Below are 24,583 nucleotides of genomic sequence, written 5' to 3'. Positions count from 1 at the left end.
CTAGCTTTGCCGGAACAGGAATGAAATTCATAAAGATATCGGGACGGATATATGATTTTGACAAACAATGTTTGTTGTAGGAGTTTGTTTCCTACACAGACTGTCATTAGTGACGGACTCGAACATTTGTTTGTTTGTTGTTTAATGACGCACTCAGCAATATTCCTGCTATATATGACAGCGGTCTGTAAATAATCGAGTCTGGACCAGACAATCCAGTGATTGATATAATGAGCATCAATCCACGGCGGATCTACACGGGTCTCGGAACCGAAAATTCCTTAAACAAAAGAGATTGCTGAACTAATTGTCAACTAAATTGGATCGGGTGGTCAGCCTCGGAGACTTGGGTGATTACAAGTCATCGCACCCGACGTCGTTGGACGTTGCTCATGTTTTCAGTCACTGGTTTGTCGTGTCCAAATTGGATTATTTACAGATCGCCAGGATATAGATGACATATTGGTGAATGCGGCGTAAAACAACAAACAAAATGTTAACAACGACACAAGCAAGCTCACACACTGGGACATTGTTCAAATAGCGTCTATTTCCAGTGGGTTTGGGGGATTGTTTGGTTGTGTGGTATAAAGCGTTCGCTTGTCACGCCGAATGCCCGGGTTCCCCATTTGGGTACATATATATTACAGTCAATGCGTAAAATGACAGATAAGCTAAAATTTATCAAGAAGCTCAATAGGGCTTAAAACATCACAATAGATTAATTATAATAATAATAGATTAGAAGCAAAAATTTATAAAAAATAAATTGACTTTTGTTTTCTTTAAATCAAATCATTTTCAGTCACTGGGCGATGAACTAGAGCATTAAAATGTTTGGAATTCCTTATTATAAAATTGTAATTGGAAACATAATTGTAAAATGACTGAAATATCAGTTTTGCGTTTTGTAAATTGCCTTTGTGAAACTTTCAGTCATTTTACACATAGGCTGATTTTCACACATTGACTGTAACATGTACAATGCGTGAAGCCCATTCCTGGAGTCCCCCGCCGTGATATTGCTGAAAATTTAAAAAAGGTTTGGTTGAAAGGATTTTAGAAAAATAAAATCGAAAACGGAATTAAGTTTTTGGGGAAAAGACAGTGACCGACTCTATAGTCTGAACAGACGTTTACGTTAAATGGAAGAGTCTGCACACCAATGACTGATGGGTATGCATGTGTAGTTGTCACAGACTAACTGGCCTGACATCTAACCTTGTAAAGAGGGTATCGATAAGATTTGATTGATCTGATATATCACGAAGTGATCGCAACATCACGCTGACCACTTATGTCCCCAAGATTATCATAGGTGAAATCAAGTTCAGACTGGATTATGACTGAGCTGTTGTTAGAAGAATTTCAGTAATATCACGACGTGTTGCCTTGATAGGAAAGCCCGGAGTGATGCAGGTCTTAAGCATTTACCACTTCGGTTCAACCCACGACCACGGGTATGGTGTGGACAAAACTAGAAACATAACCAGGGCGTATCTGAGATTCGAACCCGCGATCACAGGTTCCTAGCATACCTAAGGGACGTAACTATTTTCAATCAATTCCGGCTTCATAGACGATTGGGGAAAAAAAATATATTAAAAATATGCGAAGGTTAAATGCAGAGAGTTGAAAAAATCAAAGGGCACAGCTCGGATAAACGGCGGGCCCGGTGTTTACAAATCAATCGAGGCGAATCTCGAATCCGAACAACCAACCCCCGGATCACGACAGTTAAGGGGCACAATTCTTCGCAGCGAATTACAACACCTTTAGTTGACCACTGTATTATATTAACACATATATGGACCAATGAAAACCATGCTCACTTACTCTGTCATGTTCATAATGACTGGGTCCTTTTTGACAATATGGAAACAACGCGATTCCTTGTTAAAATTGCACAATGCAAGACACAACACAACCATTTGTAGCGTGACATTCAACGACAAAGGGTGAGTGAGTGGGTGACTTGGGTTAATGCCGCTTCGAACACTAATTATACACTATGACCGCGTGTCAGATTTATGAATAGATGAATCTTGGGCTGGGACGAATACAAAATTACTATACGTGTTCCCGCTGTCGGTCTCAAAGGGTAGGGTAAAAACTGTCCGATTAAGAATTATTTTACCGGAGCCATGGCAAAAAACTATAAATTAGATACACGTATAAATCGATCTGGTCATGTATACACTTAAGTTGACTGCAGCTTTATGTTTGTATACGTGTATTTATGTTTGTATACAAACATATAAAAATCTGTCCTGTAGGTGCACGGGTCCTACTCATGACCCACCCGACCTGAGTTTCCGAGTTGCCCGTCCCAACCCAAGTTGTGCCACAGGCTCGGTGTCCTCAGTCGCGAGGGAGAGAGTCGTTCAGGAGTTATGTCCCTTTGATTTAGGAAAACCCACAATTAATTTACTCTTTTCGACCTTGCTAAGTTGACAACGTTCGATGTGAAACCGAAATTAATTTGATAACCAATCACAATGGCAACAATAGTTCCCTGACGATACAGCCTCAACATTGACAAGGAAGAAGATAGACATTCGGGTAGTGTAAAATTGGAAAGGCCTAACACGAAAGTCTTTACCAGGAAGTTAAATAAACAGAGAAGGAAGAAGAGTAAAGCAGACATGTCGATTTGCACAGAAAACAATATCTTCGGCTTCTTCTTCATTGTTAACGGAGCCATTAATTCTCTATCCCAAGGGTAAGATTAAGATATATGTTGTGTATATGTTGGTATTGATGAGTTGATTGTGTGGAACGACTTGTGGACATGTGGATGTTTCTGTTGTTATATTTCAGTGTCTGTTGAGAAAGGTTTAAAAAGCTTGTCTCAAGAAAGTCTCTAAGACCTGTGTCTTAAAATTTGATATTATGTTAATCAATTATGTGACTTAAGTTAATTTGAAAAGATTAACAATATTTACACAAGAAAAAAACTTTGCAACAGCTAGGAAGTAATAACACATGATTAAATATAATAGTGAACTTTTGAACTTTCAAATGACATGGTTAAGGAAATGAGCAATTGTGTTAACAATGTACCACCCAGTTGTATTCTGATTGTGTCCAGACAATTGAGATACTTATACCATATTTCCTCCGTGAAAAAACAGCCTCTACTCCTTCTGATTTTTAGCTGTTTGGGTAAAGATAGAGCTTGTGTCAACTTCAGTGTTTGAAGGATCAGATCATTACTACATGGCCTCTCATGGAAGTCCCAGCCATACCTCAGATTAACACCATCCAGTCACCACCACCATCAGCCACCGCAAACCTGCCCTCAAAGACCCACACCACACAAAACTCCCATACCACACATCCACACCCTCACACCGTACCCTTCTCTACTCAACAGCCCAAACCCTGCACTCACAGAGCCACATCACTAAAATCACTCGTACCATACAGAGATCCAGATAAGCTGCGTATCTGCGTAAAATACGCATCAGAAATGCAGAAAAACGCAGTAAAATAATATCCAAGCGTATCAAATACGCAACGAACATTACAGATACCCTACAAAAATAAAACTTGTGCGTATATTCAAAATATTGTGAAGTAACCCTGCGTATTCGATTGGCACATCAGCAACTTATTTTGAAATTATAAACGGGCATTCCGTCAACCTTGCCAAACTCCACTATGACAGTTACATCATGATCATTTGCCATCACACTTTCTTGTGGAAGTATCGTGGTATTTTTGAGTCCTATAAAGCTCTCGAACCCACACAACAGGGTTGCAGTTTGCAGGGACTAGATGAATAGTGTTTTTAAATATTTAACTTAAATACCCACATGTGTGAAAACTAGTGGGTAACAGAAATTTGAATACCCTGATACGCAGTGATTTTAAAATGCATGGTTAAAATACCCACAACACCAAAAGCTTATCTGGAGCTCTGACCATATATATATCCACACCCTCACACTGCACGCTCAACTACACCACAGCCAACGCTACCCACAATACTCCAATACCACACATCCACACACATCCACACCCTCACCCACACCCACACCCACACCCACACCCTCACACCCACACACATCCACACCCTCACACACACACCACATCCAGACCCACACCACACAATACTCCAATACCACACATCCACACCCTCTCACATACACCCTCACACACCCTCACACACCCTCACACACACACACACACACACACACACACACACACACACACACACACACACACACACACACACACACACACACACACTGCCAACACCAAACCCAAGATTGGAACCCCGAAATCTTCAATGTTTCATCTGGCAGATGATGTTCAGAAACCAAAAGACATATATTTCCTGTATTGTACAGTCATGGGCTAATGTTCTATTTTGTTTTATTCCTCCAGATGGGCTGAGCACACCAACACCACAGCCTTCACTCAGCATAAACAACATGCATTTGCACATCCATTCTTCCTGGTAAGTTGACCAGAGTCATTTTCACACCTACCGTCAATCCAATGTCAGAGTATAGGAGTTGTGATTATCTCAGCTCTACGCATTTTGTTAAGCCTATGTTAAAGAATGGGAGTTGCGATTATCTTAGGTCTATGCCTATCGTAATCCAGCGTTAAAGTGTGGGAGTTACGATTATCTTACCGGTAGCTCTATGCCTATTGTAAGCCTATGTTAAAGTATGGGAGTTTCGATTATCTTAGTTCTATGCCTATCGTAATCCAGTGTTAAAGTTTGGGAGTTACGATTATCTTAGCTCCATGCCTATCGTAATCGAGTGTTAAAGTGTGGTAGTTACGATTATCTTAGCTCTATGCCTATCGTAATCCAGTGTTAAAGTGTGGGAGTTACGATTATCTTAGCTCTATGCCTATCTTAATCCAGTCTTAAAGTTTGGGAGTTACAATTATCTTAGCTCTATGCCTATCGTAATCCAGTGTTAAAGTGTGGGAGATACGATTATCTTAGCTCCATGCCTATCGTAATCCAGCGTTAAAGTGTGGGAGTTACGATTATCTTACCGGTAGCTCTATGCCTATTGTAAGCCTATGTTAAAGTATGGGAGTTTCGATTATCTTAGTTCTATGCCTATCGTAATCCAGTGTTAAAGTGTGGGAGTTACGATTATCTTAGCTCCATGCCTATCGTAATCGAGTGTTAAAGTGTGGTAGTTACGATTATCTTAGCTCTATGCCTATCGTAATCCAGTGTTAAAGTGTGGGAGTTACGATTATCTTAGCTCTATGCCTATCTTAATCCAGTCTTAAAGTTTGGGAGTTACAATTATCTTAGCTCTATGCCTATCGTAATCCAGTGTTAAAGTGTGGGAGATACGATTATCTTAGCTCCATGCCTATCGTAATCCAGCGTTAAAGTGTGGGAGTTACGATTATCTTACCGGTAGCTCTATGCCTATTGTAAGCCTATGTTAAAGTATGGGAGTTTCGATTATCTTAGTTCTATGCCTATCGTAATCCAGTGTTAAAGTGTGGGAGTTACGATTATCTTAGCTCCATGCCTATCGTAATCGAGTGTTAAAGTGTGGTAGTTACGATTATCTTAGCTCTATGCCTATCGTAATCCAGTGTTAAAGTGTGGGAGTTACGATTATCTTAGCTCTATGCCTATCTTAATCCAGTCTTAAAGTTTGGGAGTTACAATTATCTTAGCTCTATGCCTATCGTAGTCCAGTGTTAAAGGGTGGGAGATACGATTATCTTAGCTCCATGCCTATCGTAATCCAGCGTTAAAGTGTGGGAGTTACGATTATCTTACCGGTAGCTCTATGCCTATCGTAAGCCTATGTTAAAGTATGGGAGTTGCGATTATCTTAGGTCTATGCCTATCGTAATCCAGTGTTAAAGTGTGGGAGTAACGATTATCTTAGCTCCATGCCTATCGTAATCGAGTGTTAAAGTATGGGAGTTACGATTATCTTAGCTCCATGCCTATCGTAATCCAGTGTTAAAGTGTGGGAGATACGACTATCTTAGCTCTATGCCTATCGTAATCCAGTGTTAAAGTATGGGAGTTACAATTATCTTAGCTTTACGCATATTGTAAGCCTATCTTAAAGTATGGGAGTTACAATTATCTTAGCTCCAGTGTTAAAGTATGGGAGTCAATGTTTGTCAGCACCATACCCGTGCTTGTATGCTTCACCAAAGTGGTAAAGACCTGCATTACTTTGAGCTTTGATCCCACATCATGTAGACACACCATGCTATAACTTCAGTACCGTTCAAAGTAGCATTCCCTCTCCACTCACTCATTCATCCATCTGCTCTTGTCCTGCAGCAATGTGGCAAGTTCTTTGGTGAACTGTTCTGCCTTCTCCTCTATGGTATCGTCTTCGGTCGATGTGGAAGTTCCAACAACATCCCCCTCACCTTACCTCAAGACTCTGCACAGAACAGACCTACGCCTGGGGAACGACCAACAACGGCGCCGATCCGAACCCCAGCAAACTTTATCCAGCTGCAAGAACAGGAACCATCAACATGGAACAAGTTCATCTTCATTCCCTGTGCGCTGTGTGACCTGGCCAAGACTGGGATGTTGTATGTTGGGTTGAAACTCACATACTCCAGCAGCTACATTATGTTGAGAGGTAAGGCAAAGGGAGGTAATCACCTGGTTATAACAGAGTTGCCCCCCTTGATTGTGTAACAACTCTGGAACAATATCTTCCATTTCGAGTTCAGTGTTGTTTAATCAGATTACTGTTACAGTTAAGTTGACAATTGCAGAACTCTGAATTAAATATCAGATATTTCACCGAAAATAAGTCTTGTAACTTGTAAGTCATAATGATCAAGAATTTCATGAGAGTTTTATAAACCTGCACACCCAAATAAAGACACAGTTTGCCAGCTCTCACAAGGATGAGGTATTTATTCAAGCAGTTACATTGACCAAATGCTTTGACTAAACTGTTATCTGTATTATCTCTCATACTCCTGTACTAGATGAAGTTGTGAAACTCTGTAACTTTTATACAGGTTATCACGCGAGTGTGTTTGGGGATGGTTAATATCCTGCATTCGGAATAAACATTGTATTTAGCAAGCCTTGACGAGGTAAATACACAGTGTTTATCCCTTTTGATATCAAATATATCAACACTCGTTGTTGGAACTTTTATCAACTCGTGTTGATATATAGTGATTCCGTGATCTAACGCTCCTCGATGTACCGCAACTCCAGATGCACCGCGGGGTAAACCTTGGCTCCCAAAATATTTAAGCTGCATTGTCTGATTTAATACTTGCTTGTTGTGATTGGTAAGACAACACTTGAGATGTCTTCGAACTTCAAACCAACCGCGTGTAATGCAATAACACCAATAGAAACAATGGCTTCCGGTGTTTAATCCAGACTTGAGTAACCGTGAGAGACAAAAACAACAACATTGTTTAAATATGCAAGTTATGCAAGTTCCCTGTATACTCTCACAACTGAGAACAGATAAATGGGACAGTCAAAAACAAATCATAATCAAAAGATACTCGGGTGAGATTCTCTATATGTCCACTGTATGCTTTGCCATCCATCCATCCATCCATCCATCCATCCATCCATCCACCATCCATCCATCCATCCATCCATCCATCCATCCACCACCCATCCATCCATCCATCCATCCATCCATCGACATGCCAGCACTTTCATCCCCTCACCCATGTCACGTGTACTGCTTCCCTGCAGGGTCTGTACTGTTCTTCACGTCGCTGTTGTCCGTGGCGTTCCTGGCCAGGAACCTTCAGACCCAGATGTGGGTGGGAATAGGCGTGTCCATCGTAGGCATGGCAGTCATCGGGATCCGGGATTATATATTTCCTCCAAGTTCCAAGTATGATGCTTATGGAATTGCTGCAGGTGAGACAATTATGCACAGATATTCATCATATTTCTAATATGGACCTGAAATTTGAACAGATGACAATTGTTGTAATGTTTCAAGGCTACACTACAGCTTCATTTGGTGAACAACTTTTTGAAGGTGTGTAGGATCATAAACTGGTTTGGGGTTCTTCATCAGATGGATTTGAAATGATTTGTGGGATTTTTGTTGTTTTATTTTTTTAGGTACATAAATATAAATTGAACCTAATATATTTTAATTCTTATTGTAATATTTGGCTCCTTTAAGGTGAGGTGAAATGGGGTCTAACGTCATGTCCAAGATTATTGCACTTATATAGCAAAGTGCATGCACGTGTGTGTGTGGATGTGTGGCTGCTTGAACTAGTCCGGACTGATGCCGATTTATAGTGCTAGCCCACTGAGATACCATGCCACAGTTTAACATGAATACCCCACTCTGACACAGTATACTGACTCCGAGCAGACCAGTCCTTGTTTTAGCTCCTTAACGCTGAGCGCCAGGCAGGCTGCTGAAGATCATCCTTAAACCTCAAAATAGAAATAATATGGCCTTGTATTAAAAAACAATATAGATCAATTCAGGATATTGTTTTGCTTTGTTCTAAATCACAATATAAGCAGAGTAGAACCTTACCACATCAGAAGATGGTTTTAATGTAGATTCACCCACACTAGGGTGAGATGAAACCTTCTAGTGCCTCACAGGCAGCTTGGGTTGTATATTCCCCAGGGAGCTGAGAATGAAAATCGAGTGCACACTGATCCAGTGACCAGGGTAATAATTAGATCTATCATGGTCTTAGGGCATTAGAGCGGTTATGAATTGGAAAGTATGTGATACAAATTCATGATATGACAATAATATTCATGTTCAGGGGATCTGCTGATTGTGATGGCCCAGATCATGACAGCAACCAAGGTTGTCTTGGAGCAGAAGTTTGTCACCAAACACAACATTCATCCTCTGCTGGCAGTGGGACTGGAAGGTGGGTACCAAGCAGTCACCTCTGGTATACCGGCCGTTAGGTCTAGTTTCATCAAAGCTGAATCTTGTTGACCATTGAAAATATATCAAGGATATTTTCTTTTTAGAAAAGGATTTTTTACAGGCCATGCAGCTATGCTTGATTGTTGTTAACTACACTGTGATTCCAGTAAGCACGAGACAGAATTTGTGTGTTTGTTTCTTGTTTAATGACGCACTTCGCAATATTCCAACTATATGACAGCGGTCTGTAAATAATCGAGTCTGGACCAGACAATCCAGTGATCGACATCACGAGCATCGATTCACGCAATCAGGATAGATGACATGCATCAACCAAGTCATGAGACAGAAGGTGATTGGCTGGTGTGTTGTCACACTCTTTCTAACCATACTCAAACAGCTGTGGGACAAACATGACTTAACTCTGGTATGATGTCATAATATAATGAATGGCCAAATATGCTTCCTTGACTTCTCCATGCAGAACTGAACAGGTGAATATTTCAACCAGTCACACTCTCCAATTCGTTTTCTTATTGCTGTATCATTGTGCTCATCAACAAGATTTATTCCCAGGGTTGTTCGGGTTCATCATCACGGTCATCCTGTTGATCCCCTTCTACTTCATCAAGACTGGAGCCTTCAGCGTCCTTCCTGAAAACCGACTGGAAGATCCCCAAGATGCTTTCATGCAGATCAAGAGCACCTGGCAAATTGCCCTGGCCTTCATTGGTGGGTTCACATCACATCAAATTGAGTCAAACAAGAAAGACTTATGCAAACTTAAAAAGAATTCAGCTCTTGTGAAATATTACAGGAAATAATCATTCCTGGTACTGTAAGTCTGGAAAGTTTTGTGAGCAGGAAAGTTCTGAAAAAAATTGCAAGTGACACACACTCAATAGTTTCATGACGCAGTTACTTTTGCAGACCAACAACAAACAAAAAACATAAGGAGGCATATTCTTATTTACACTTCCATATACTGTCAAACCAGCCAAAACATGATTAAACAAATAATCCCTCACAACAGTCTGATCAGGAAAGTTCATGAGATGGTTAATTAGGTTCCTACTCATAAAAAGTAACACATGCAGAAGTAGCTTTTGTTATCTCATCCAACTTTCCAGACACAGTTAAGGCTATTGTTAGACACTCACAATAATTTCATGGCGCAAGACATTCCAGATTTACAGTATTCTCATATTAGCTTACCATTTACAGGGACAGTGAAGATCTTGACTAATTCTCTCCCACTCGCTCCAGCAGGCCATACATAAAATGTTAAAGTAAAGATTAATACCTCCACAAAATGTTGGTGAATGTTTAAAACAAATTGAATTTTATTGACACAAGTCATGCCTAAAAGAAGTACAAGGAAATACTATGAATAAGGGCTGGGACGGGCAACTCAGGTACTCGGGTCGGGTGGGTACTGAGTAGGGCCCGGGTACCCACAGGACTCCCCGTGATGAGTCATGTGATATATTGTTTAATTACAAATATGATCAAGAAATCCATGGTTGCAATACAAGTCACTAATATTCACATTTTTTCTGACTATGCACCAATTCCTTCTGACTTTTATATGTTTGAATAAAGATAAAGCTTCTGTCAACTTTCATTCTGTGCATGACATGATCATTTTATTTGTGTATCTATTTACGTTTTGCCAGGGCTACGGTCAAACTATTCCCAATCTGACATTTTGAACCCATCTCTTAAGACCTACAGCGGGTCTCCAGATAGGGTCAGGTAATAAGGGGTTGGGTACCCGGGTAGTTAATTTGGACTCGTCTCAGCCCTACTATGGATGACTCTATATGGTTCCATAACTTCCTGAAGTCTTTGATTCTTTGATTTTCAGGATGTGTCGTGAGTGTTGCCTTCTACTACTACTTTGGTATCGACTTTGCCAAGAAACATGGTGCCATAGCCAGAATGGTGCTGGATGGCTTTGCATCGATGATATCTTGGGCAGTGTTTCTGGGAATTGGCTGGCAGAAGTGGCACCCGCTGCAGATACTGGGATTCATCCTGGTTGTGGTCGGAATCTTACTGTACAGTGACTTAGTCTTCATGCCCATGTTCAACATGCTGCGCCGGAGATATTTCCCCATCTATATCCGGGACACCAGTTTCCCTGTCCCCAGACCTGAAGACTTGCGACCCTTGCTGCTGGATGAGAGTCCAGGTAAGAGTCGATAATGACACATGTAGCTTGTTTGTGTAGCTTCATCTGAATGTGTGGACCAGTGTGGCAGGGTCAGGTCGGATGTGTAGCTTTATCTGACTGTGTTGACCAGTGTGGCAGGGTCAGGTCGGATGTGTAGCTTTATCTGACTGTGTGGACCAGTGTGGCAGGGTCAGGTCGGATGTGTAGCTTTATCTGACTGTGTGGACCAGTGTGGCAGGGTCAGGTCGGTTGTGTAGCTTTATCTGACTGTGTTGACCAGTGTGGCAGGGTCAGGTCGGATGTGTAGCTTTATCTGACTGTGTGGACCAGTGTGGCAGGGTCAGGTCGGATGTGTAGCTTTATCTGACTGTGTGGACCAGTGTGGCAGGGTCAGGTCGGTTGTGTAGCTTTACCTGACTGTGTGGACCAGTGTGACAGGGTCAGGTCAGTTGTGTAGCTTTATTTGAATGTGTGGACCAGTGTGGCAGGGTCAGGTCGGATGTGTAGCTTCATCTGAATGTGTGGACCAGTGTGGCAGGGTCAGGTCGGATGTGTAGCTTTATCTGACTGTGTGGACCAGTGTGGCAGGGTCAGGTCGGATGTGTAGCTTTATCTGACTGTGTGGACCAGTGTGGCATGGTCAGGTCGGATGTGTAGCTTCATCTGAATGTGTGGACCAGTGTGGCAGGGTCAGGTCGGATGTGTAGCTTCATCTGAATGTGTGGACCAGTGTGGCAGGGTCAGGTCGGTTGTGTAGCTTTACCTGACTGTGTAGACCAGTATGGCATGGTCAGGTTGGTTGTGTAGCTTTATTTGAATGTGTGGACCAGTGTGGCAGGGTCAGGTCGGTTGTGTAGCTTTACCTGACTGTGTGGACCAGTGTGGCAGGGTCAGGTCAGTTGTGTTGCTTTATTTGAATGTGTGGACCAGTGTGGCAGGGTCAGGTCGGTTGTGTAGCTTTATCTGACTGTGTTGACCAGTGTGGCATGGTCAGGTCGGTTGTGTAGCTTTATTTGAATGTTGCTTTGTTGTGTAGCTTTATCTGAATGTAGCTTGGTTGTGTAGCTTTATCTGAATGTAGCTTGGTTGTGTAGCTTTATCTGAATGTAGCTTGGTTGTGTAGCTCTATCTGACTGTGTGGACCAGTGTGGCAGGGTTGGGTCGGTTGTGTAGCTTTATCTGAATGTAGCTTTGTTATGTAGCTTTATCTGAATGTAGCTTGGTTGTGTAGCTTTATCTGAATGTAGCTTGGTTGTGTAGCTTTATCTGAATGTAGCTTGGTTGTGTAGCTCTATCTGACTGTGTGGACCAGTGTGGCAGGGTTGGGTTGGTTGTGTAGCTTTATCTGAATGTAGCTTTGTTGTGTAGCTTTATCTGAGTGTAGCTTTACCTGACTGTGTGGACCAGTGTGACAGGGTTGGGTCAGTTGTGTAGCTTTATCTGAATGTAGCTTTGTTGTGTAGCTTTATCTGAATGTAGCTTGGTTGTGTAGCTCTATCTGACTGTGTGGACCAGTGTGGCAGGGTTGGGTTGGTTGTGTAGCTTTATCTGAATGTTGCTTTGTTGTGTAGCTTTATCTGAATGTAGCTTGGTTGTGTAGCTCTACCTGACTGTGTGGACCAGTGTGGCAGGGTTGGGTCAGTTGTGTAGCTTTATCTGAATGTAGCTTTGTTGTGTAGCTTTATCTGAATGTAGCTTGGTTGTGTAGCTTTATCTGAATGTAGCTTGGTTGTGTAGCTCTATCTGAATGTAGCTTGGTTGTGTAGCTCTATCTGACTGTATGGACCAGTGTGGCAGGGTTGGGTCGGTTGTGTAGCTTTATCTGAATGTAGCTTGGTTGTGTAGCTTTACCTGACTGTGTGGACCAGTGTGGCAGGGTCGGGTCGATTGTGTAGCTTTATCTGAATGTAGCTTTGTTGTGTAGCTTTATCTGAATGTAGCTTGGTTGTGTAGCTCTACCTGAATGTAGCGTGGTTGTGTAGCTTTACCTGACTGTGTGGACCAGTGTGGCAGGGTTGAGTCAATTGTGTAGCTTTATCTGAATGTAGCTTGGTTGTGTAGCTCTATCTGAATGTAGCTTGGTTGTGTAGCTTTACCTGACTGTGTGGACCAGTGTGACAGGGTTGGGTCGGTTGTGTAGCTTAACTGAATGTAGCTTTGTTGTGTAGCTTTATCTGAATGTAGCTTGGTTGTGTAGCTTTACCTGACTGAGTGGACCAGTGTGACAGGGTTGGGTCGGTTGTGTAGCTTAACTGAATGTAGCTTTGTTGTGTAGCTTTATCTGAATGTAGCTTGGTTGTGTAGCTTTACCTGACTGTGTGGACCGGTTCGGCAGTGGTGCCATGGGAGAGTCATGAATTAGGAGGTGCCATCTGATGTTCATAAACACAATCGGCCCCATGAACAAACAGGGCAAACATTTTAGCAAAAGCTCTTTATCGTACAATAGAATACTGCAGGGAGAATAAACCATTAGAGGTCGGTTGAGTTTGGTATTTCCAGCATATTATCACAATCCTCACGTCGATTATCTGTACCTATTCTTTTAATATTGTTAGTCTCCCACATTTTGATGTGATCATTCGGCTACTGCATTTATCTGCGTAGCCCAGCTACATGTACGGGAAACAACTAACTGGACTATTCCCTCTCAATAATAACATTGTCCAAGGTATGGCATCATGAAGTTGTGAGCGCATTTTCGGATCTCACCTGACTGAAAATTTTGGGTTCACCCGACTGAAAGTTAAGTGAACTGATGTGAAGGCCCGTGTGTCCGTCTTGAAGCCGAAGTTTTACGTGCCTATTCCTGCTAATGATGAATCTTGACTTTGTTCAAGAGGCTTGAATCTGATTTTCAACCATCACAGTTATAGTGAAAAAAACTATTTATTGCCACTCCTCAGCCATTTATGATCAAAATTTACTGTAATGCATTTCGGGTCAGGATATATTTCCCCAGCAGCATGTGCTGGTCATAAGAGGTGACTAAGTGGATTGGGTGGTCACGCTATGTGATTTGATTGCATGTCCTTGTATTGTAATTGAGCGATACTCATGTCAATCACTAGATTTTCTGGTCCAGACTTGATTTTTTGTAAACCACTGTCATATAGCTGGATTTTTGCTGATTGATATGTTAAACAACAAACAAAACACTGTTATGCTCTCATATTATCTCAAAGGGCATTTTTGGTCCTCTCCACTGAAATTGCCCGACTTAGGAAGCTGTACTTGTAGCATGTGTAACATCATACAGTAGAACACAGATATAACGAACACGGATATAGCGAACAAACGGATACAACAAACTGTTAAAAAATCCTCGGTTTATCTCCTATATAATATCATATAAAATTTACATATATAACGAGCGAACTGATATCTGATCACCGACTAGCCCATCTATCACTAACTACGTGACGTGTATAGCGAACTGAGAAATCTCACTCAGTGTCAAGTGTCACTGACAATTGGCTGTATGCAATCAGCGGCGAATCAATTCAATCAGCAGTGATGGATCAACCTTTTTAAATTTGTATATAAAATAGTCTATTTAGCCTATTCTCAAACTTGCGACTTGCATAGATTATTGAAAGAAAACTATCAATAATAAAATCTTAACTTTTCCAGGGAAAACTCTTCCTTCTTTCATGCATTGGGGTTTATGTTGCACATGTTAAAAGTGTTAAAACTATTTTTAGAAAAGCAGTTAAGGAAGGTGATATCGTGAGAACAAATCCATGGGATTTAGAGTGTAGTACCAAAGACTTGTTTCTGTAGCACAAAAAGGTAATTTAAACAGAATTTGAAATGTTGGGGCGTAGGGAAAGGTCTTATTAACAACAAAACATAGTGATCCATATCCCCCGCTATCTTTGCATTTTTAGTACAATTGTAAATACATATACATATCCAAGATGGCGGACGTTTCCGAGCAAAAACGTGTATAACGAACAACGGATATAACAAACTGATTTCTCTGGTACCTTGTAGTTTGTTATATCCGTGTTTTACTGTTTTTTGTTCAAATCCTTAGATATTTTTTATGGATGAAACAATTGGAAATATTTTGAAGGCTCAGAGATAAAACTTTGTGTAGACTTAACTTTTGTGCATTGCAACAAACTGTGTACATTATGGAACTTTAGATACCGTATTCGACGTAATAAGTGCCCACGTCGATATTTGCTAATATATTGGCTTGTGAACAATCCCAATTAGCACCTCTTCTGATTGATCAATGTACTCAAGACTTATTTATTCGGGTATAATATGCACTCATGTGTTATATGCACCCTTAATTATGGGCAATTAAATTCTGAAAAATATATCCATAAACATTTCAGGCTGTCAGCATAAACCCCCAAATTTATCTTTCAACTCTGCTTTTTTCACCAAAATAATGTTTTAATAAGAGCCCCCTGTTTCTAATTTTGAGAGCGCCCTTGCGGCTAATTATGTCAATACGGTACTTGTTTTTCATATTTGTAAAAAATCTTGGTCTTAGTATTTATGCAGAAAATATTGGAATAGCAATGCAGGCACCAACTGTTGTAAAGTGGCTGTGTTTGTTGGCATTAAAACTGTTGATTTCATGTACAGGTGAGCTACAGAGACGTCCTATTTTTTGTTTGAACTTGAAAGAACTTTGGTACAAGTGGAGTTAGTGGTGAGGTTCAACATACATGTTCCTTTTTGTGATATTTGAAATTTTGATCTGCCCTTTCCACTTTGACCACACTACTACGTTCTCCATACTGACGGCTACAACTTTTTATTGCAATAACTGACCCATTTTCTTTCAAAATGTCATTAAATTTGTTTTATGGGTTGTTAGTGGTGGGGCTCAAAAGATATGTTTCATTTGTCATGTTTGCACTTTGGTCACAGTCCTACGTTCTCTCAAAATGCAGTTCCTTACACTGCACTATTTATGCAGAAACTGTTTCAATATAAATGCTGACGGCAATATTTTTTCATCGTCTGTCTTTATATTTTAAACTGTTAAATATATATGTTGTTATATTTATTATTTTAAAATGTAGGATAACAGTTTGCATTAATTTTCGATGTTTACAAACCTCATTTTTCTGCCTGACAATCACAACTATCTTTTTTTATATCTGACAATCTTAAACTCTCATTTTTTTTTATATCTGACAGTCTCAATCTTGCATGTTTTCATATCTGACAATCTCAAACATCATTTTTCATATAAGACAATCTCAAACTCTCATTTTTCATATCTGGCAATCTCAAACATCATTTTTCATATCTGACAATATCAAACATCATTTTTCATATCTGACAATATCAAACATCATTTTTCATATCTGACAATATCAAACATCATTTTTCATATCTGACAATATCAAACATCATTTTTCATATCAGACAATATCAAACATCATTTTTCATATCAGACAATATCAAACATCATTTTTCATATCTGACAATCTCAAACATCATGTTTCATATCTGACAATCTCAAACATCATAGTCCAGGGCCACGATTTTCTATTTCATGTCTCTGCCAATGAGTACAAAACTATGAAATTCTATGTGGTAAAACTTCATAAGTATAAGAAGGAATACTGAGGTTGAAGTTGCAGTATAAAGGCGAGTTATTAGTATTTGCACACAACACAAACCTATTTGTCATCTGGGTGCATGGGTATCCCAGTTGTCAAAGGCGCTGCAATTTGCCTGCATTTGCATTCCATGGGCAAGCCAGAAACCTATGATTGTGGGCTTGAAACACTCACTCACTCACTCACTCACTCACTCACTCACTCACTCACTCACTTCAGCCCTTGTAAGAGCAACAAATGGAATTGGGTGGTCACGCTCCCTGACTCGGTTGATGCATGTCATCACATCCCATATTGCTGAGTATGGCGTTAAACACAATGCAACACTCACTCACTCACTATTTGTCATCTGGACAAAACCATCTAAGCACATGGTCTGCCAACTCACTTTTCTAAGGATTGTCTCCCTTCCATCTGGCCTGTCATCAAAGTTATCTCCTCTGAAAGTGCCCTTGCATGCACTGTATCTGGCTTCATGTTGAGTATTCCTGATGATAAAGAGCCGTAAACTGCTTCTTGCAGGTGTGACTGGAAGTGTAGCACCAGGAGGTCCACGTCTTTACAATGCAGCGTTCTAATCTACTCATCCTCATCATCATGATCATCATCAGTTATAGTAAATACATATCACTTTTCTTACCTGAGACCACTTTTAAAACATGTTTCTACATTCATTTATATCGAGAGGCCAAGTTTAATATTTTGCCTTATTCAAAAAGATTTTGGACTTATTTTGTATTTTCAAATACATAGCATGTCAACTCTATTTTGAGTTTTAACCCGGTTGCATCTCTTATGCATACTGAAAACCCTTCGGCATGGCAGTGATCAGGATACTAGTCCCAGATTCCCCCTCGTTGTTAGAGGTTTCCAGTATACTGGTGTACCACAATCTGAACTGCTAATGAATATGTTGCAAAATATGCTTGGAAAATATCGGTATTTTGCGTTTTTAAAAATCATGCATATTTTCTTGTTTACAAAGTTTACAAAAGTGACGATTTGAAATGAAATTATGAAAGTCATAAGTTTGTAACTTGATTCAAGTGATTGAGAAAGCAATACTATTCGCAACCACCTTCTTAAGAAAAAAAATTGTATATCATGTGTCTATTATGCATACTTTGTAACCATCGCATTATTCAACAAAAGGGCGGACAACTACAAGTTGTAAAATTTTCGGGGAAAGTGCAATGAATTGGTCCATTTTTTTAAAGTTCATAACAAATAACAGAAGAATAAAACCCATGCAGTATGTTATGGTACATATTGCAATAAATATATTTTGCAATAAAGCATCAGGCTACAGTAGTCAGAGGCGTGCAATTGTTTGTGGGTTTCATCGACATCTAACACTTGCGTCATTTTTGTCTTTTGTCCCACAGAATGCTGACATACTGTTTAAAGTGGTTTTAAACCCAACTCACTCACTCACTCACTCATCCAGTTGCTGATGATGTGAAAAGAACATGGGCAGACAAGTAGTCTAGCCCTACAAGTTGAGTTGTCCCCCTTTCTTTGCAGGATCTGCTGATCACTGGTTTGAATCCCAGATTCACAATGATTATGATCCATGGTCTGAGCTCATGGGTTTCATCAGAGATAAATGTCTATGACCTGCATCACTGCTTTCTTTCAAATTTAACTGTTAACTGAAACACTGTTCAAAGCAGCCTTAAACCCTTCGGTTATTCCAAGGCATTATCTGGTCTGAAGGATCCATTGATTGCCACAAGAGCTGAGGATTGATTAGTTCCAGTGTGTGTGGCCCTGCTGATTGTGTCATCATTTCCTGATGCATGGATCGTTGCTCGTGCTATCAACCACTGGTCTGCGCAAATGTGACTATTGACAGTTCCTTGTGATATATCTTTTAACTTTTTAGCCCCGGGTGACCTACCTACTTTGTGGGATGTCCCCGCCCACCCATGCCACTTATCAGAAGTCACATGTTACTGACTCGTGAAGATCCGGGGTAGACCAGGTCTTCAGCAACCCATGCCACTATGCTTGTCAAGAAAGGCGACTAATGGGATCAGGTGGTCAGACTCGCTGACTTGGTCGATGCATGTCATCGTATCCCAATTGTATGGATCGATGCTCATGATGTCAATCACTAGATTGTCTGGTCCAGACGTGATTATTTAGCAGGAATATTGCTGAGTGCGGCATTATACAAACAAACACATGTTACTTATATTTTCACTATCACTATGATTGTCACATATCACTATCAAATAAACACACATCAGTTTTGTCTTGACATGTCAGTCTTCATGTTACATCACACATATACATGTTGGTCTGCAGTGTTGACCAAAATTTGATGTTCAGTTTTATTAAAATAATAAAAAATTGATCTGAAGGTCCGAACAAACATAAGTATCCAAAATGGAACATAGACAATTTATCCCCTCTCTCATCCCTGCAATAGTTTTGTTTCCTGAGTAGGTATATTTAGTACTTAGTACTTAGTACTTAGTACTTGGAGCAAAATATTGAGAAAGAGTGAAGCCAGTGTCTGTATTATAAATAAACTGCTGAGGTAAGAATTTGTGTTTGTGGGATCTAGTTTTACTTGACTTGAAACCCGTGAACAACTGGGTTAGAGTTGGTCTTCAACAACCCATGCTTGCCGTAAAAGGCGACTAACAGGATCCAGTGGTCAGGCTCGCTGACTTGGTTGATGCATGTCTTCGCATCCCAATTACTTGGATTGATGTTCATGATATCAGTCACTGGATTGTCTGGTCAAGATTATTTACAGACCGCTGTCATATAGCTAGAATATTGCTGAGTGAAGCATTAAACGACAAACAAGCAAACTATTGATTCTAACCGATTGATTTTGATGGTTGATCCGTTGGGACATTCCAGTCATCAAGCATGATTTTACAACCAATTCCCAACACTAATGTCACCAGCAACCTTTGCTCGATGAGAGGTCATTGTGCTATGAGTCATTGCAGGTGTGTTGCGTTGTTTTATTGCAGGTGTGTTCTGTTTTTTGTTGCAGGTGTTCAGGAGGGACGAGAAGGGCCTGGAGGACCACCACGACACAGTCCAAACTTACCTTGCTAGTGACCTGTCAACACAAACTGTCAAATTGTTGGACACCTGACATATTGTTGGACACCTGGACAATCGTTCGACACCTGTCAAATCATTGGACACCTTGGACTGTCAAATTGTTGGACACCTGGACAATTGTTGGACCCCTGTCAAATCAGTGGACACCTTGAACTGTCAAATTGTTGGACACCTGTCAAATCATTGGACACCTGTCAAATCATTGGACACCTTGAACTGTCAAATTGTTGGACACCTGTTAAATCATATTGTCACTTGTCAAATTGTTAGAGACCTGTCATATTGTTAGACACGTGTCCAATTATCAGACGTCTGTAAAATTGTTCGACACCTGTTAAATGATTGGACACATGTCAAATTGTTCGACACCTGACAGTTATTGTTGCTATATACCTTTTTCATTTTGTGGTACATAGCCAAGTAAAATATGAACCTATGTTTAATAAAAAAAAAGTGGTGAAAAAATATTCGGCTGAACAAAATACATGTTGAGGTCTCTTTCATTGCTTTATACTGAGAGAAGATAGTGCCATTGGAATAACTACTGATAAATATTACTTTCCCTTAACATTTAACCTAAAATAGGTGGGGATTTTGGTCCGGCAGGTGTTGAGAAACAGACAATACAAATTGGCTGACCTTGAAATGTGTGTGAGAGAAGAGAAGGGTAAAATCACTGACATTGTTCCTCTGCCCTTCAGAGTCAATGACGTGGATGAAAGCTAAGTCTTCATTCCTTTATATGCATCACAAAGCAATTTGTCATGAATTTATGGACAATTGCGATGAGTGTCGCTTTTTATGAACATATTGTATTATCACCGATTCACAGTGATCCATTCATAATTTTCACCACTATTTTGCCTTTTTACAATCAATGGAATCTCTTTTGACAGATAATCAAGACTGATCATTCTCTGGTGTTTACATGTTATGTTTTATTATGTTTTATTTCAGAATGAGGATGACAATCATTGTCGCAATGTTAATCATCAAGTTGTGATGTCAGAATCTCACTGGCAGAAGCTAGCATCAGTGAGCTCTGTCTCCAGCAGTTGGGAACATAATCTCATTAATTCATATACGATATCAGCTTCTTTATATTTTTACTTGCTATGGGTGTTACGATACGCCTACCTCATGTATCGATACATATTCCAGTGCTTGCGTCATGATACATATTGCAAAGCATCTTTACTGTTCATGCAAGAAGGTCTCCACATTCCACACAGTCCAGCTGCCAAGAGGTTGCTGTAAACCTATTCGTGTTTCACTTGTATGGTTAATTCTCCTGGCCAGTTCTTCCCTGTGAACATATTTGATAATTTCATAAAGATTTCTTAAACCTGTGGGGGCACGGGTGGCCCAGTCACGATTCGCTGTGCAGAGTTGCGTCCCTTTGGCACGCCAGAAACTTATGGTAGTGGATTCGAATCCCGGTTCGCCCCGATTATGTTTCTAGGTTTGTCATCACCAAACCCGTGCTTTCACCAAAGTGGTAAATGTCTGAGACCTGCATCACTTCGAGCTTTCCTCCAACATAAAGCTGACACACCACAATATAACTGGAATACTGTTAAAAGCGGCGTTAAAACACAACTCACTCACAACTGTTCCCTGTGGACAAAATAGCCCAGGCGGAACCTTTCCTAGGAAAGAATATCCTGGGCCAGTTTTTCCCCACCCCTGGCCGGTACTGCCTAAACCAAAGAATTAGGTGTTCTTTAACTTCTTTTGAGTAATATATTATGTTTTAGGGGTTAAGGTAATGCAAGAATGATAAGTTAAATATTTTTCTTTTTAAAAATTGATGTGCATAAAATATGAATTAATACATGGGTAGGTGTATCATGTATTGTACAGTCATATTGTGATGCTCCGATAAATCAGTGAATTGTGACAATTGTGCGACTTGCTCGATGCTGTGTACGATTCTCGCACAGTATGAAGTGTTGCTCTAGGAAGACATGATCCCCTGTTTTGTTACCATCTGTTGTTGTTGCTGTATGAATTTTATTATATTTTTCAACTCTGTAATACATTTTAGTATGAGATATGAGTATGATACTGCAACAAAGATATATGTTATTTTTTCTAAATTGTATATATATACAGTTGTTTCTCTTTCTTATAAACATGCCACCTCCATGGTTGAACAGACAGAGCATCTGCCTGGAGAGTCAGATGTTGGTGGTTCGATCCAGTGGCTGTATTAAGAGGATAAGAATATTCAAGTAGCTTCTCACGATAAATGGAAATTACGGTGAAGGGAGACACATCAAACAAAATTCAGCATTTCAGTGGGAAATAAATATGCTTTTTTATTAAAAGCTGTCAGTGATGGGCAATGAAACTGTCAGGTAAATACAATGTATCACAAATTAATAGAAAAATCCAGTAACACATATCTAGTCAATTAATTGAACCGCCAAGCTAAGAAATCAAAAGCCAGTTAATTGGGAGAAGTGCTTTGTCGCCATGTGGAAGCGTTTTAAGTTATTACGCGGCATGGTAATTTAACAGTAGCAGTAGGAATTGTTTGATAGGCATAACTTAGAAGTTGACGGATGACAAAGTAGACACAATTTATGGATGACAACTTCTTTAATACTGTAAAGGCGACGTTTCAGTATCGATCCTTATAACGTAGTATCAATAGGATCTTTAATTGTTGCTTCATTTACAAATCTTTGTACATCATTCTGATTGTTGATTGTGTGCTTCGTCACTGTTTATGTAATTTTGCATTTATATGATTGAGGAAACAGAGAGGACATATGTACCGGTACATGTTAGAATGCATTTACTTAAGAATTTAAAACATTTTAAATGTTTTCTTGGGAAATAAATCATACATTCATGAGATGATTTTTTTATATGTTATATTTATAAATCTATAAATTTATTTTTTTATTTCATTGAAGTTTGGAATTGATTCTGCATCTATAGCTTTGTGTGTGTGTGTATGTTGTATGCTGAAAAATTGTTATCTATGTACATACATATATATTATATGTATATGTTTGTTTCATTTTCTATTTTGCCATGGTTAATATTTTTCATGTCAGTATGTGTGTTTCATTTGCTTCTCTTTATATCTGCTATTCGATCACTTGAAATATTAACACATATATTAATTATGCAAGATAATTATGAACAATAAAAGATGACATAATTTTAGGTTGAAGTTGCTGTTTATTCCGAAATCTGTGATACAGGTCAGTGTTTATCATTAATGGTATGTAGGGTTGGACTGGGACAATGATAAATCCTCATTTGAGTGAGTGAGTGAATGTTGATTTGTGCTGCCCTCAGAATCATTGCATCTGTATCAAGGGTGCCAGAACATCATTGAATTTGGACCAGACAGATCAGTGGTTGACAGTACAAGCCCAGTGGTACAAGGATGCTGACTCAGCTATGTTCCGCACAGTATGTGATGTAGTGTACATACTTGTTTGTTGATGTTCCACAATGTTTAAGGAGATGTTGTAGTATAGATATGCACACTGAGATATGCACACTGATATATGTACATAGAGATATGTACACTGAGATATGTACACTGAGATGTACAATGAGATATGTACACTGAGATATGTACATTGAGATATGTACATAGAGATATGTACACTGAGATGTACAATGAGATATGTACACTGAGATATGTACACTGAGATATGTACATTGAGATATGTACAATGAGATATGTACACTGAGATATGTACATTGAGATATGTACATAGAGATATGTACACTGAGATATGTACACTGAGATGTACACTGAGATGTACAATGAGATATGTACATAGAGATGTACAATGAGATATGTACACTGAGATATGTACACTGAGATATGTACATTGAGATATGTACAATGAGATATGTACACTGAGATATGTACATTGAGATATGTACATAGAGATATGTACACTGAGATATGTACACTGAGATGTACAATGAGATATGTACACTGAGATATGTACATTGAGATATGTACATAGAGATATGGACACTGAGAAATGCCCACTGAGATATGCACACTGATATATGTACATAGAGATATGTACACTGAGATGTACAATGAGATATGTACAATGAGATATGTACATTGAGTTATGTACATAGAGATATGGACACTGAGATATGCACCCTGAGATATGTACACTGAGATATGTACATTGATATGTACACTGAGATATGCACACTTTAGATATGTACATTGAGATATGCACACTGAGATGTACAATGAGATATGTACACTGAGATATTTACATTGAGATATGTACACTGAGAAATTCACACTGAAATATGCACACTGAGATATGTACAATGAGATGTACATTGAGATATGTACACTGAGAAATGCACACTGAAATATGCACACTGAGATATGTACACTGAGATGTACAATGAGATATGCACACTGAGATATGTACATTGAGATATGCACACTGAGATATGCACACTGAGATATGTACATTGAGATACGTACACTGAGATATGCACACTGAGATATGTACATTGAGATACGTACACTAAGATATGCACACTGAGATATGTCGATGTGATATGCACACTGAGATATGCACACTGATATATGTAGAGTGCGATATGTAAACTGAGATGTACGTTGAGATATGTACACTGAGGTGTACACTGGGATATGAAGACTGAGATATGTACATCGAGATGTTCCCTAATTAAAATTGGGCCCAGTGAAATTCTGTTTGGCAGATAATCGACATGGTCCACCAATAATTGTAACCACACACCAACACTCATCCGGCTTCGGATTTTCAGTCCAATTATTTATGAGACATGTCGGTAATATGAAAGAAACCCCA

The 24,583-nt window shown here is 39.6% G+C and overlaps 1 protein-coding gene across 2 annotated transcripts; it reads left to right on the top strand.

The window, feature by feature from the left end:
- Positions 1–2,382: 2,382 nt before the first annotated feature.
- Positions 2,383–22,916, top strand: LOC124152348 (solute carrier family 35 member F6-like). 2 transcript variants are annotated; one of them, XM_046525265.2, is made up of 9 exons: positions 2,383–2,722; positions 4,393–4,465; positions 6,299–6,611; positions 7,709–7,879; positions 8,764–8,874; positions 9,453–9,608; positions 10,744–11,070; positions 17,169–17,262; positions 19,663–22,916. In XM_046525265.2, exons 1-8 carry the CDS (start codon positions 2,646–2,648, stop codon positions 17,222–17,224), a joined length of 1,284 nt encoding a protein of 427 aa, XP_046381221.2. In that variant the 5' UTR covers positions 2,383–2,645; the 3' UTR covers positions 17,225–17,262; positions 19,663–22,916. The 2 variants fall into 2 exon arrangements, with proteins under 2 accessions (XP_046381221.2, XP_046381220.2); XM_046525264.2 differs by lacking the exon at positions 17,169–17,262 and having other exon boundaries at positions 2,384–2,722.
- The last annotated feature ends 1,667 nt before the right edge of the window (positions 22,917–24,583 follow it).

Source organism: Haliotis rufescens, unplaced genomic scaffold (genome assembly GCF_023055435.1).
Source record: "Haliotis rufescens isolate VD_foot unplaced genomic scaffold, xgHalRufe1.0.p SCAF_13, whole genome shotgun sequence".
Lineage (NCBI taxonomy): Eukaryota > Metazoa > Mollusca > Gastropoda > Lepetellida > Haliotidae > Haliotis > Haliotis rufescens.
The sequence above is the reverse complement of the archived record's forward strand: the minus strand, read 5'-3'. Positions and strand labels throughout refer to the sequence as shown.